This window comes from Odocoileus virginianus, chromosome 26 (genome assembly GCF_023699985.2).
Source record: "Odocoileus virginianus isolate 20LAN1187 ecotype Illinois chromosome 26, Ovbor_1.2, whole genome shotgun sequence".
Taxonomy (NCBI): Eukaryota; Metazoa; Chordata; class Mammalia; order Artiodactyla; family Cervidae; genus Odocoileus; species Odocoileus virginianus.
In genome coordinates, this window is record NC_069699.1 from 34,452,960 (window position 1) to 34,468,896 (window position 15,937).

The 15,937-nt window shown below is 41.3% G+C and overlaps 1 protein-coding gene across 1 annotated transcript in view; it reads right to left on the reverse strand.

Moving 5' to 3' along the window:
* Nucleotides 1-231: 231 nt before the first annotated feature.
* Nucleotides 232-15,937, reverse strand: part of C26H3orf49 (chromosome 26 C3orf49 homolog) — a 46,299-nt gene continuing 30,593 nt past the window's right edge. Inside the window, exons 5-10 of the mRNA XM_070455740.1 lie at nt 13,671-13,839; nt 11,206-11,389; nt 8,526-8,848; nt 4,970-5,094; nt 1,005-1,118; nt 232-513 (exon numbers count right to left, since the gene is read on the reverse strand). Coding sequence (XP_070311841.1) covers nt 316-513; nt 1,005-1,118; nt 4,970-5,094; nt 8,526-8,848; nt 11,206-11,330 — 885 coding nt within the window. The 5' untranslated portion in view covers nt 11,331-11,389; nt 13,671-13,839 and the 3' untranslated portion in view covers nt 232-315. The remainder of the gene's footprint in view (nt 514-1,004; nt 1,119-4,969; nt 5,095-8,525; nt 8,849-11,205; nt 11,390-13,670; nt 13,840-15,937) is intronic.

Consider the following 15,937-nt stretch of genomic DNA (forward strand, 5'->3'; position numbering starts at 1 on the left):
CCTTTAAGTGCTTCCTCTAATTTCATCTGGCAAATCATGGAAGAAATTTCTTTGTAGAATTGGTATGCCCTGGTAAATATTTCTATTTTCCATTATTAGTAAAAATTATGAGGCAAAAATTTGCTTATATTGACTCAAAATTAAAAATCAGTTTTTGTAAAAGGACTATTGGGCAGAATATTTTTATAAGGACTTTGGGCAGAATATTTTTAAACTCACCCCCCGCCCCAATTGATTAAGAGGAATTTATTCAGGATTATGTACCAAGAGATAAGAATCCCTATGAACATAACTTTTATGCCATCAGAAACTGAATCAGAAGCAGCACCAGGTACATGGGAAACACACATTTTTCAATTTATACTTTCTCATGGTTCGCTTGGACATCCTCTGGAACTGCTTCGAAGACTGAAGAATTTCATCTCCTAGAAACTCACACTGTTGAAGTTCAGCATGTCTTTGGGCCAATAACTTCATGGATTTATCTGTCACTGTTTCTATGAGGTCATCCACCTATGACAGTCCAAGACAAAGAAACGAAGCCATGTGTTAGAAAGCCTTGTCCACACCCCAGGGAGAGCTGTTTTTCCTGAGAGATGAGTTCAGGAACTGGTGGATGTCTGCAAGTCCCAAAGTAGTATTCTAATTCAAATCATAGCAATCAGAGCTTGAAAACATGCATTTACCACCCAGTGCTAAAGACAATCTCATCTCTTCTCAAACCCTCGTGTGTGTGTGTGTGTGTGTGTGTGTGTGTGTGTGTGTGTGTGTGTGTGTGGCTTCATTTTAAGTGAATTAACTTTACCATTTAGGAGGCACACAGCATCATCCTCCGTGCCCTCAGCGATCCCACAGCCACTCTCAAACGCCCCCCACTAACAGGATGCCTTCATGCTAATCATTAGTTTCGTCCCACAGCCATGCTGTCTAGCCGGGCTGTGCGTTCCGTGGAGCCCAGGCCTCTGATGCTTTTGAAACACAAAGTAAAAACCTTTGTCCACTACCTGCATTTGAAGCTTTCCCACTGTCAAATCTGATTTCTGGAGAATGTTTTCCATGCTGTGCTTCTTTCTTTTAAATATCAGAAAGTGTGGTCTCTTTTTTGATGAATATGGAACCTATCATAAAAATGTAAAAACACATCAGATTAAGAAGTGCCACCATTATTTCTGTGATGGTGCTTCAGTGAACACCCTTACCCTTGCGACATCCTCTTTTAAACTGAATATTTGCCACATAACAACATTGGATTGGAGGCCGTATTCATATTATTCTCCACGCCCCATGCATCTCCTTTGTGCCCAGAGCTCTCTTTGAAGAGATCTATAGGGTGCAGAGAAATGAGATTGTCTGGTTCTGAAAGAATATACAGTGTCAGGAAAAAAAAACAGGTCATTCGTAAGAGGAAGAAGAAGAAATTGCTTCTGTAGCCGCTGAGCACAGTCAGAGTGTGGGGTTGTTGTAGATGAGTGCCCCAGAAAGCTCATTATCACTGGATCCAGTTACTAATCTGGTCTCTTTTCTGCAGGTTTCCTTATTTTCATGGCAGACATGTTTCCAAACATAAAAAAGAAAGCTCTGGGTTCTTTTCATTGCATGCCTGATACCCTTCCCATGGTCCCTGGCTTGCTGGTTACAAGTACCTGTGCTATTAAAACTCATTCCTAGGTCATGGCTCCTGGCTAATATGGCCTTTTTAGTCTTACTAGGTTTGCTCTTCCTTTCCCTTGTGTTTAGTAATTACCATGAGGACTACTGTGAGACCTACACAAAGTGGGATGTGCAATCACATTTGGGTCTTGCCCTTTGCCCGAGTTTACAAATGAGTCTGTGGAACCTCTGCCCTGCCCTGACGGCTCCTGCGTGCATGCTCAGTCACTCAATCGTGTCTGGCTCTTTTGTGACCCCATGGGCTACAGCCTGCCAGGCTCCTCTGTCCTTGGGACTTCCCCGGCAAAAATACTGGAGTGGGTGGCTGCTCCTCCTCCAGGGGTTCTTCCCAACCCAGGGATGGAACTTGCATCTCCTGCGTTGCCAGGCAGATTTACCGCTGAGCCACCCGAGAAAGCCCTGCCAGCTCACCCCAGCTCCAACATCACTTGCAGAAGCTTCCCCAATCTAACGAGGCACAACTCCTCTTGTTTCTCTCTCATAAAACCCAGTGGTTTGTTTTTTTTTTTTCTACTAAGCACTTAGCTTGGTAATTACTTAAGTTATTTCTGTGTGTTGAATACTGTTATTAAAAAGTCAAATGTCTTGAAGGGTCAGGCAGGTTTTGAAAAACAGGCCCAGGTGGGGCTGGCATGGACTGGAGAGAACGGGCCTCCTGCAAAGGGGGTGGCCTCTGTGTAGCTCGTGCTGTTGCTGGAGGAACTGCAAGCTCCATGTTGCCAAATCCTCTTATTTTTCAAAAGGAAGTTGAAAATCCAGACTTTTGTTTGAACGATTCTAATTTCAAAACGTGGACAACTGATTCAAATATATGAGAACATATGAGAGCATATGAGAACATTCTGAGAGCTATCACCTAGAGCCAGACATCCTGGAATGTGAAGTCAAGTGATCCTTAGAAAGCATCACTACGAACAAAGCTAGTGGAGGTGATGGAATTCCAGTTGAGCTATTTCAAATCCTGAAAGATGATGCTGTGAAAGTGCTGCACTCAATATGCCAGCAAATTTGGAAAACTCAGCAGTGGCCACAGGACTGGAAAAAGTCAGTTTTCATTCCAATACCTAAGAAAGGCAATCCCAAAGAATGCTCAAACTACCGCACAATTGCACTCATCTCACACGCTAGTAAAGTAATGCTCAAAATTCTCCAAGCCAGACTTCAGCAATACATGAACCGAGAACTTCCAGATGTTCAAGCTGGTTTTAGAAAAGGCAGAGGAACCAGAGATCAAATTGCCAATATCCGCTGGATCATCGGAAAAGCAAGAGAGTTCCAGAAAAACATCTATTTCTGCTTTATTGACTATGCCAAAGCCTTCGACTGTGTGGATCACAATAAACTGTGGAAAATTCTGAAGGAGATGGGAATACCAGACCACCTGACCTGCCTCTTGAGAAACCTGTATGCAGGTCAGGAAGCAACAGTTAGAACTGGATATGGAACAACAGACTGGTTCCAAATAGGAAAAGGAGTACGTCAAGGCTGTATATTGTCACCCTGCTTATTTAACTTACATGCAGACTACATCATGAGAAATGCTAGTCTGGAAGAAGCACAAGCTGGAATCAAGATTGCCAGGAGAAATATCAATAACCTCAGATATGCAGATGACACCACCCTTATGGCACAAAGTGAAGAGGAACTAAAAAACCTCTTGATGAAAGTGAAAGAGGAGAGTGAAAAAGTTGGCTTAAAGCTCAACATTCAGAAAACTAAGATCATGGCATCTGGTCCCATCACCTCATGGGAAATAGATGGGGAAACAGTGGAAACAGTGTCAGACTTTATTTTTTTGGGCTCCAAAATCACTGCCGATGGTGACTGTAGCCATGAAATTAAAAGACGCTTACTCCTTGGAAGGAAAGTTATAACCAACCTTGATAGCATATTAAAAAGCCAAGACATTACTTTGCCAACAAAGGTCCGTCTGGTCAAGGCTATGGTTTTTCCAGTGGTCATGTATGGATGTGAGAGTTGGACTGTGAAGAAAGCTGAGTGCCGAAAAGTTGATGCTTTTGAACTGTGGTGTTGGAGGAGACTCTTGAGAGTCCCTTGGACTGCAAGGAGATCCAACCAGTCCATCCTAAAGGAGATCAGTCCTGGGTGTTCATTGGAAGGACTGATGCTGAAGCTGAAACTCCAATACTTCGGCCACCTCATGCGAAGAGTTGGCTCATTGGAAAAGACCCTGATGCTGGGAGGGATTGGGGGCAGGAGGAGAAGGGGACAACAGAGGATGAGATGGCTGGATGGCATCACTGACTCGATGGGCATGAGTTTGAGTACACTCTGGGAATTTGTGATGGATAGGGAGGCCTGGAATGCTGCGATTCATGGGGTTGCAAAGAGTCAGACACGACTGAGCGACTGAACTGACTAAACTGACTGATTGCTATCTACTTTATAGGGCTGTTGTAAGGAATATCTGAGTTGATATTTTTAAAGCACTTAGAAGAGGGTTTGGAACATAGTCAGCTTTAATAAATGCTTATTATGTATAAAAAAATACTTCAGATTCTATTGAAAAATAGCATGGGCAATTTAGGCACAAACTTGATCTAAGTACAGATAAGTACAAGCTTTGGGTTGGAGTGTCCTGGATCATCAAGTGCTGCACCATCTATAATATACACACGTTCTATTTATATGTTAATTTCAATTATAATGAAATGAAATTTAAAATTCAATTTCCTCAATTGTACCGCCGCATCAGCTGGGAAAGACTGAAGGCAAAAGGAGAAGAGGGTGACAGAGGATGAGATGGTTATGTAGCATCGTGGACTCAATTGACATAAAGTTGAGCAATCTCCCAGAGACAGTGAAGGACAGAGGAGCCTGGCATGCTGCAGTCTGTATGTTTGTAAAGAATCCGACATGACTGAGGGACTGAACAACTGGCCATATGCAAAGGCTTAAAAGTACACATGCCAATGGCTACTGTTTTGGACAAATGTTTGCATCCTTGCAGAAATTCTGTGGGGTTGGTCTGGAGAATATCTCTCCACAGAGCATGCATGATATGCCAGATGCTAATATACCAGCTTGATATTTGAACAGCTGACCAAGTCAATATAAAGCGGCAAACCCTACTGTTGCCCAGATTATAGCAGAAGCTGAACCCCTCGGGCTCGGAAGTAGAGGAATCAGACCTGGCAAGTCCACTCGTTGTGCCCTGAATTCTAGGAGTGGAGACACAAAGGGCAGCTTTAAATGGGAGAGAATTTGGTTTTCACAACAGCCCTGAACATTGACTTCCGTGTAAGTCTTTAGATGCAAGTTTGTTTCTGCATTTTACCTTTTGTATTCCTGGAGGAAGTGATGCCACAGATAAGCGCTTGGTGGTTCTCCTGGCTTGGAGGAGTGTATTTCCTTGGGTTATCGCCTCTGTCTCTGCTTCAACAACGTCAAGTTGTATAGTTGCTTAGAGGGAGTAAGGGGGGGGGGGGTGGGGAACAGACAATCTTGAAGGATCACAATAATAAACATATGCTTGCTATTAGAAAGTCTCCTGAAAAGCAAGCATCACATGTGATTTCAGTGGCTTTTTTTCTTTGGGGTTAAAATTGAAAATGGACTTGCTTTGCTGAATCTCACACTTTCTCTTGAACACTTGGCCTTTTCTTCTGGTCATGATCTCCACAGTCACCAACCCATCTTGACAAGGTGGTTGATAACCGTCTTTGAGACTTCACTTTTGCCCTCTGTTGTTCTTCCCTGTAACTCTTGTGGAATTAGGAAAAGCACCCTCTAACATACAAGACAATCCAATGACTATTTGCTGTTGATGAAGACAAGTTTAAGAGTACTCTGCAGCAAAGTGGCTCAAGCCTCAGTCATTCACATACCATCTTAATAGTGTTTCCCACACCCCGGGAGCTCTGTGAGTCCTAGAGTCCTTAATATTTTCCTCTATGAGTTCAATTCTTGGGACTCCTCTGGTGGCCCAGTGTTAGGAGCCCTCGCTGCCAACGCAGGTGGTGGTTCGGGTTCTATCCCTGGTCAGGGACCTAAGATCCCACAGGCTATGTGGCACAGCCAAAAGATAAGGGAAAAAAGCATCCTCATAAAAAAAAAAATTAAGTTTTTGACACAATAAACATACTTATAAAGGAAACTTAAAACACTATCATAAATCAAAAACCAGTATCATAAATATAGACACTGAGACTACTATGGTAAAACCAAAATCATGTTATTGCCAACAGAAGGCAGTAAACTTGAGGTTACTCTCTTTTTTATTAAGATAGAAAAAGGGAAGGAGATGAGACTTTTTCCTTGATGTAGTGAAAGGGGTCAAAAAGGCACTGGGAAAAGCAGGGTGTGCAGCGTGGTCTGTCTCGGAGTTTTCATGCCGTGCACAGCACCTAAAATCAATTTCATCTGCTTCGGGTCACTTGATGACTGCATTGAGGAACCGCGGCTCCTCAGCTCAGGGGCTGGTGGCTCTACCTTCAAAGCGGATGCTCCACCCAGGGACGCTTCTTTCTCCCCCACCCTCCACTGTCAGCTCTTGCCTAAATCTTGCAACTCCTGACAGTGAACATTCTCTTCCACCTCACCACCCCCAATGCCCATGACCAGCCCCAGCTAATATTATCCATTGTCTTGGATGAATGCAAGAGCCTGTTTATCATTCCTCCTGCACCAAATCTTACCCTCCTCCAATCCAGTCTCTACCCTGCGGTCTGAGCTACCTTTAAAAAGTGCCCTTCAAATCATATAAATCCCCAGCTTGAAAATATCTTATCACCCTTAGGAAAGGTTAAAATTTCTTAACATGGTTTACAAACACACTTATCACCTTATTCAGCAGACTCGCTGGCTGGATTACCTTCATGCCTTAATTATGCCCAGTGCTCTCTTGACGTTGAGACTTGAACATGCTCTACCCTCTGGAAAACTGTTCTCACCACTTTTTCCTTTTCTAGTTCTTCAGATCTCATCTGAGTTGTCCATTCCTTAGGGAGGCTTTCTCGAGCCCCCTCCTCTAAAGCCAGCATCCATGACGTGTACCCACCCTATCCTGTGCTGCTTCTTTGCATCAGAGGTAAATATCTGCATGACATTGAAATGCCCCTCCATGCCCTCTCTAACTCAAGGAGGGTAGAGACCATGCCTGTACTGTCTGCTGCTCTATCCCTTTCAGCATGGCTGCCACATAATATGTATTTACTACATATTTGTTTTATAGCCTAATGAGGGTCAACAGGGATAAGCAACTGTCTTTCAGCCACAGTTGAGAATCAGAATGTTTGAGCTGCAGCCTGGAAGATGGGCAAGTTTCTTGGAGAAATCTTAGTGTAGAGATTTGTTATTTCAGCTATGATAAAAACAAGCCACTGCATGGGATTGGTAGAAGGTTCTGGTCCTCTGCTTTCTGCTGGCCTCTTCAACTCCAGCCCCGTCAGTAGAGAAGTGTGTCCTCTTTGTTGTTTTCAACAGAAACAGGCAGGTCAATCTATATCAGGTAATTGCTAGACGCTTGGATGCTTGTATTAGCTATGTTTTTTCCAGAAGACAGAGTTTGTTTGAAAGGGCAATGTGTCAGCTGGAGGCCATCAGTTTTTGTTTTTTCTGGAAAAAGTATCTACCAAGCCTTATCATGATGTGAAATTTGAAGAAACGTGTGAATCACCTACATATACATAAGTATTCTATATGTTTCTGAATGCTGTACTGTAAAGGGCACTAGAAATATACAGAGGGTCTTTATGGCACTGAAGCTCTTCTGTGTGGTATTGTAATGAGAGAGAAATTACACGGCGAGTTTTTCAAACCCACGGAACTGTGTGGGGCAAACAGTGAACCCTAATGTAAACTATGGTGGTTGTTTACTCGCTAAGTTGTATCCAACTCTTTTGACACCATGGACTGTAGCCTGCCAGACTCCTCTGTCCATGGGATTCTCCAGGCAAGAATAGTGGGAGTGGATTGCCATTTCTTCTCCAAGTTAGGGATCTAACCTGGGTCTCCTGCATCACAGGTGGATTCTTTACCAACCTAGCCACTCAGGGAAGTCCAGCGTAAACTGTGGACGAGTGTTAATAATAATATGTTAATACAGGCTCATCAACTAACAAGTGTACGGTACTAAGGCAAGAAGTTCATAATAGAGGAAACTGTGGGGTAAGGAGAGGAGGGTATATTGGAAGTTTCTGTATTTTCTACTCAATTTTTCCAGTTTACCTAAAACAGCTCTACAAAAAAGTCTATCAATATTAAAAAGGAGAATGCAAATAGTAGTCATCACTCACATGACCCCTCCCCCACTAAACATCATTACCATGTCACAAAAGAAATTGTCAACAGTTCAGACGCCAATTCTTCACAAAGTATGTGGGAAGTAGATATAATAAAATAAAATTTCCTTTACGACTTACCAATCACACATTTTTAAAATGGAATTCTCACCACAACTTCGTCTGTTGGAAGCAGCCATTTGAAAATCTGCCTCATTTCTTTCTCCAGAAATAAAACCAGAAAATCCCACTTTGGTTTGATTTTCTAATATACGTGTATGTATATATGCATATACATATATATACACCTATGTACACATCTAATATTTAAATGAAAAGTAGTTTTAGACTGATGAGACCACTGATTAATTGGACTGGGAGTGACCTCAAATGTAATCTAATTCAGAGCTTTTGAAGATGTGTACACACACACATGTCACCTGGGGATCTTTCTAAAAGGCAGATTCCGACTCAGCAGCCCTGGGTGGGGCCTTAGCTTCTGCATTTCAGACAAGCTCCCCAGAAATGCTATTCTGTGGGTAACAACAAAAGCTGTCCTATTTCAATTTCTCTCTTGGCCTTGACACTGGACCATATGTTGACTTGGATTACCATTCTGGGAGAGCTTTCTCATTCTTGGTTTGGTAAATAACTTGGGTGATGGAAGCTCCTTGAAAATTCTAGGAAGAAGGCTCTGTGTATTTGGAAGGAGGGTTTCCTCGTGGTTAGGGGCACCCTCTTCGTTGACACTTGCTGGCTTGCTTCTGTACGTGTGTGACAGCATCCTCCCCAAAACAGTCTTAACTTTCTTCACCAAATTTTTCTTCTGATTTTGCTGGCTCTTGTGAAATTCCATGTCACTATCACCGGATGACTCCTCTTTAGGGACCAATACATTTTGTTTTACTAAGTTGGTAGACACAGCTCTATGCCATCTGAACAAAGGAAAAATAATTTGTGTCAAGGAAATTGAAAAGTTAAAAATGAAACATTGGAATCATGAAAATCAGCTGCAAATGTGAACAAATTATACACTTTAAAAAAAGAAAACTAAAGACCAAGCATCAAATCCAAAGCAACTACTTGATATTTTGTTGCTGAACTCTAGAAGTGCATTCTGGCCACTATCTCATTTAATCCTCAGGGCTGGTAGTTTATATTATTATCTTCAGTTTACTAATGAGTAAGCTGAGAAACAGAGATATTAATTTAATTGATGGAGCATAGAATGCAGATTTTAATCTTGGTTTGTGACTGTTAGAATATATTACCTCATATTGGCAAATTGGTGATCTCATTTCAATCATGGTTTGAGATATTTTTTGCTGGACTTCAAATGTGGTTCCAAATGTGATGAGACATGAGACTGTCTGCTAGGGTAGTTAATAAAAAACATATTCTTCAAGGCCCTATAAATGCTGCATTTTATGCAGAATACTGATTTAGAGAGAATAATTATAAATGCATATTTCCAAAATTCCAAATAAATAATATCTTCATCATTTCAGTAATAAAATAGGTAATACTTCTTAGTAGACTTTTATGTGCTAAACACTCATCTAAGTTCTTTCATATGTATTACATATTTTAATCCTCCTACTATCATCTCCATTTTACAAATGAGGAAATTAAAACTTGGAAAGCTTAAATAATTTATGCCCAGATAATCTGACCCCAAAGTCTATTCTGTTAGCTTCTGTGCTAAGTGAGTATCACCCATTCCATAATACCCTCATTTACCTAATATTCTTCCTTGATTAACTACTTTGATGTTAGTTTCATCCAAAGCAATAATACCCATAAAATTCCAGGGATTTTTAAAAATTAGTCTTCTATTTCGAGATAAAAAATCATTTATGAAAAATAAATCATTTATGGGCTAGGACTAATCTCCCATGGACCCCTAAGAGAACTTTTAATAAAACCATCAGTTTCTACTACCATAAATACACACACACATGGGAGTACAATGTAGGAGGCTCAGGAACCCCCAAGATCATCCATGCAACCCCTATCAAGTAAAAAGCCCAGCTCTAAGCAGTTTCTGAATCTCCAAGATGCATCTCCTAGTCCCATTCCTCCACCCTCATTCCCAATCTATTTATAACATAATTAATAAGATGATTTTGCTCCAAAGCCTAGGAATAGAACTGCTACCATTGCTGTTATGAAAAGAATTTTTTCTTTCCTAACCTTTTAAGTATCTTGGTTGGTTGTGAATTTATTTGTTTGTATTGCCTCTCTTAACTGCTACCATTGCTGTTATGAAAAGAATCTTTTCTTTCCTAACCTTTTAAGTATCTTGGTTGGTTGTGAATTTATTTGGTTGTATTGCCTCTCTTTTTAACCCCTATTTTTTATTGGAAGTGGAAATCTCTACAAAATTTCATTTTGCCCATGGAAGTTCAGAAGTCTGGTCTTTGATACTTCAGGTCTCATGAAAACGACTCTTTTCTACCTATCTGAGCTATTGCGCATGAATCTGGTAAGGAAGAATACTCTCCAAATTGGAAAATAATCATCTCACTGCCTTTCCAAATTAAAATGTATTACATTTGGTGTATTCCATGCTTGTCTTCATGGTTTTGCCACTGGCAAGAAATATGAGGTATAAGACAGTTTTTAGGTTACATTAAAGAGCGTGTACATGGGTAAAATATAATTAGTACGCATTACAACAGCCCCAATTGCTGGAAAGGGGAATGGAAAGAGCACTGATCATGGACTTATTTTGACAATCGGTATCAAGTTGCTGTGGCATTTGGATTTTACTGTATACCTCTAAAGGATTGATATGTCTTATATTAATGTCATTATTTATAATACTTTACAACATATTTACAACCAAATAAAATTTTTAAATGTTTCATAAAGAAAGAAAAAATAAAAATAAAAACACAGATCAAAATAAAAAAAAAGAAAAATGCACTATTGGTTTTTCAAAATAATAGTATTTGCTGTCTAAAACTGTGAGACTGAAATATCAACTTAGTATCTATGAATTTTAATATCATATGTGACAATAAATCTCAAGTTCAGGTAGAAAGGAAAGGTTTTCCCATTACAATAAGACTTTTCTGATCACAAAATGAGGCTTCCATAGTGGCACTAGATTCCCTGATCCAATGTATATATGCTGTCTCTGCTCCCTCTAATCCACATGGAGCCTTCATTTCTAAATGCAGTGCTTAAAAACATGTTACTTTTTTCCAATTAGCACAGTGAATATTGTTTAACGCAAAATCCAAAGCATCTCACTCAAGAGAGAAGAAAATGAATCCCAGTTTCCTACCTTTCAATCCCTTTCCTTTGGAAGGAGCCACTTCTCTTTCTGGGCCGCTGAAATCTTCGGTACTGGCCAGCTCTTTCGTAAGCAACCTTAAAGCGCTCTGGAGTATACAGATGAGGGTGGTCCATTGCTGTCAACCTCACCTGCAGTAGTCGTTGTTAATTTCTTTAGCTCTTAGGCTCACAAACTACAAAACAAAATCATCCAGTGACTGAGGCGCTTTTAACTCCAGGGCTGTTTGGGGGTAAAGTATGTAGGAAAATTTTTGGAATTGCTTCCTTATTCCCTTCCAGGTGTTAACACACATCATTTGTGGGACTGGCCCTGTTTACCACTTTACAGAGGTCATCAATGATGCAGTTGACAGAGCAGTGGGAAATTCCCAGTCATGTTGCAGACTCCAGGGCAAGGCAGATGTGAATAGGTGACCTGCTTGTCTAACCACTGCCATTTGGGTTGGTAATAAAGTAATCCACACCAACTGATTATCACATTCAAATGTGCACGTCTGCATTCCAAAGAGGGAAGAACCGAGACCACCGCCACTAATTCCAGTGACCCCAGCTTTTGTTAGATCTTTCATGTGGAACTGATGAATGCTCTCCCTCCAGTTTTTATTTGGCTTTCTCACAGTACACCCCTTGGGCTATTTTGTAGTGATCTCTCAAAACACATGGCTGAGAAAGTTGGGCCCACCCCTCCCTTTTGACATTTGGTTTATTTCCTGGAGGAGAGCAAATTCTTGCTGGGTTGGAACTTCTCACCACAAGGTGGCAGCAGACACTAGGGTTTATTCCCATCCCTTTCTGGCGCTTTGAGTTTTTCAGTCTGAACTAACTAGAAGCAAAAAAGGAAAACTCCAGAAAAGTGTTGGGGGATATAATGATTATTGTTTTCTGTGTTTGTACTCATCAGTCATCTGGAGCGGGACTCTCAAACTTTCATGTGTACACAAATTACCTGGGGATCTTGTTAAAATGCAGATTTTGTTGCAGGAGTTCTGCCTGATGAGGTCACTGGGCCAGAGAGCTCAACAAAATAAAAAAGGGTTACTTGCATGTGGATTTGTCTGCTCCTGGCAGATTAATCAGCAGGCACCAGAGCCCTGAGGTGGAAGGAGTCTGATGTCTTTGAAAACATAGTCAGGGTGGCTGCATTGAAGAGGCAATGTATGTGATAAGCTGGAGAGATAGGCAGGGCCAAGCCGGCTGGATCCTACAGAACAACTGAAAGTTGTACCATTATTTTGGATCTTCAGAATAATAGAAAGCTATGAGGGTTTTTTAATCATTAAAATTAAAGACAAATTAAAAATTTTCAAAGTGTGGTAAAATGTATATTATATGCTGCTTCTGCTAAGTCACTTCAGTCGTATCCAATTTTGAGTGACCCCATAGACAGCAGCCCACCAGGCTCCTCCGTCCCTGGGATTCCCCAGGTAAGAATACTGGAGTGGGTTGCCATCTCCTTCTCCAATGCATGCATGCATGCTAAGTTGTTTCAGTTGTGTCCAACTCTGTGCGACCCCATGGACAGCAGCCCACCAGGCTCCTCTGTCCACAGGATTCTCCAGGCAAGAATTCTGGAGTGGGTTGCCATTTCCTTTTCCAATATATTATATAAAATTTACCATTTTTAAGTGTGTTCATATTGTTGGGCAACCATCATCACCAGCATCTTCAGAACTTTATCTTGCAAAATTGAAATTGGAAACCCATTAAACAATAACCCCTAATAACTTTTCTGTCTCTATGTATTGTTCTTAATTGGAAAAAATATCTTGGAAGAAGTTACTACGTAAGGTGACAAAATTCCAAAAATAAATTACCGTGAAAATATATATCCCAATTTCTTTGTACAATAGTGAGAAAAATCTACAGTACAAAAGAGTGGAAAAGAAATAGGAAGGGTTAAGGAGAAGGGTATGAGGGTGAACAGTATTTTAATGCAAGCCCGGAAGTTAAGTAGAAAGCCTGTAGCCGTGTATGCTTTATTCATCCAACCTGTACATTAGGTAACTGAAGAGCAAAAACAAAGTCAAATAAGAATTCTGTTTTGGTAATGATGTAATTAGCCTCCAACTAATAAAAATAAATGGGGAAAAAAAAGAATTCTGTTTTGTTTGGAGGTAAATTTAAAAACTTTGATTTCTGAACTGAATTCAGAACCAACTCAAAAAGTTCTTGGGATAATGACTGAATTCAACAGCTCTCAACAATGAAAAAAATGTTATTGCTACATCCAGTCCAAGAGATGGCTGCACTCTGTCTCTATGAATTTGATGACACTTTATGAGGAGTGATGCTGAAACCCAGACTCTGTGTACCAATGCTGAATTGAATCTCAGAGACAGAATTGTGGGTGAGCTGGGAGAGAAGGGCTCTCTATTGCTTTGCCCAGCAAAGGAGGCCACAGCAAGCTGGTACCCATGACTGTCCCACCCTGGAGTGGGTAGAAAGGGGTCTTACAATGGTAAAGCAACAGGGCATGATCGGCTCCGGGACATTCCTCTGAACGGTGGCTGGTGAGGTAACTGGGAGTCAGCATTATCAACCTTCTGGTTCCAGCCGGTCTGGGGTCTACGTGCTTGGGGGCAGCATACAATTACCTTCTTCCACTTGGTGGAGATTTCCATACCTGCAAAACAGTTCAAAAGATTAAGCTGAGAATATTATCGATAGTCCTTGGGGGAGAAATGAAGGTCCCTGACTTTGTTTAATGGCTAAAGCATTATTTTGTCTGGCTTGACTGGTTTCCTTTCTTTCAGCATTTTTCTCACTTCTGTGATTAAACTTACTCTTTGACTAAGGCTTTTCTACAGACAAAAGGCAGGTGGAGGATGTGGCTTGGGGACTATTCTGGGAAGGCCTCAGAGGGTCCTGCTGGGTTACAGGAGCTAGTCAATATGTATTTATTCTGTGCAATGAGAATCCAGCGTTGAACAAAACAACTGGAACCCCTGTCTAAGATTTACACTCTGGGGAGGGCACAGATTCCAACCTTGTTAGTAAGCTGATACAGCGTTCAGACACCGATAAGGAATGCTAGGAAAAAACTAGGAAAACACTGTAGCAAGTGAGTGTTTCTACCAGGGCGATCAAAAAAGACCTCTCAAGGAAGTGATAGTCGAGGTGAGACATTTCACATTGGAAAGGACATAAACTGTGGTCAGATCTGTGTTCTAAAGCAAAGTATTCCAAAGATGAGAAAGGACCAGAGCAAAAGTTCCGAGGTAGGTGGGCACTAGGTCAGATTAGAGGGCAGGAAGGAGACCACGGTGGTGGGAATACAGGTGACAAAGGAAGGCAACGTTATGTTTGTGTTCTTAAAAAGATTGCTGGGGCTTCCCTGGCCATCCACAGTGGTTAAGACTTGGAACTTTCAAGGCAAAGATGAGGGTTTGATCGCTTGTTCGGGAACTGAGATTCTGTCCGCTACGTGGCATGGCCAGGAAGTTAAAGGAAAAAAAGAAGAAGAAGAAGAAAGAGAAAGAAAAGATTGCTGTGTGCCACTTGCAATGCGCACTGGAAAAAAAAAATATGATGGCTGAAGAGGCAATTGATCCAGGATGGAGATGCTGGTGGTGAGGCAGAGAGTGAGACAGATGTGCAGAGATTCAGGGAATATTTAGGAAGTATCACACTGAAATGAACTCAGTGTCAAGGGGTGGTGAGTAGACAGCGGGAGAAACTAGACTGGGAAGTTAGCTTGCTGCAGTAGCTCAAGTCTGAGACAGGAGTGGCTTTTTAACAAAATTTTTGGCCGTGAGGTGCAGCATGTGGGATCGACAGTTCCCCACCCAGGGGTTGAACCTGCATCCCCTGCCTTGGAAGCGTGGAGTTCGAACCACTAGACTGCCAGGTAAGTTCCTGGAGTGGTTTAACTAAATAGGGATAATGGAGGTAGAGAGAAGTGCACTGATTCAGGAGTTCCCGTAAGTCTACTTTTCTTTCCAACCCTCCTTGGGATATGGTTTGGCATCAAACCCATAGGATCACTCCCTGGACATTGGTAAATGTCCCTTTCAAAACCCAGAGCAGGGCAAAGCCTGGTCAAATCACAATCTCCCTTGTTCTTAACATTATCCTTCTATTCTATTTAAGATCTGAGATCACAAAATCCTATTTAGGTAACCATAACAACAGTTGCAAATGAGAATGCTTGGGTGGCCAGGCAGGTAAATGTGAGAAGCTGCAGGGTGTAGCAAAGAGGGGAATCAACTTTGGTAAACAGTGGAATGCTGGACCAATCAAACGTTAATTAACTTCAAATTGTTAAGGCTCTTCCAGCATTTAAAAATGTGGTCTGCAAGTCCTATTTAGCTTGTGGGTCACCTATTTGCTGACTCCAAAGGTCTTTTTATGTAAACTCTCCATTCAGTCAGGCAGATCTTTCCTATCTGTGGTCCCAAAGCTGATTCCCATCCTCCTCCAAGTTTTTGTTTTTCCCCCTCCAAGCTTAACTTAAATGTATTAACTTGCATTCTATTGCCTTTGGGCTAGTTACTACATTGTTTTTGCATCTCATCTCTATCTGGTTTCGTACTAACCTTTCCTATGAATGTGTAAGTTCTCAAAAACTTGGTAAGCAGAGATTTCAGATCTTACTTCAAATTTGGGAGTGATAAACACATAGACTTTTGAGAGTCTCTTGGACAGCAAAGAGATCAAACAGTCCATCCTAAAGGAAATCAGTCCTGAATATTCATTGGCAGGACTGATGCTAAAGCTGAAGC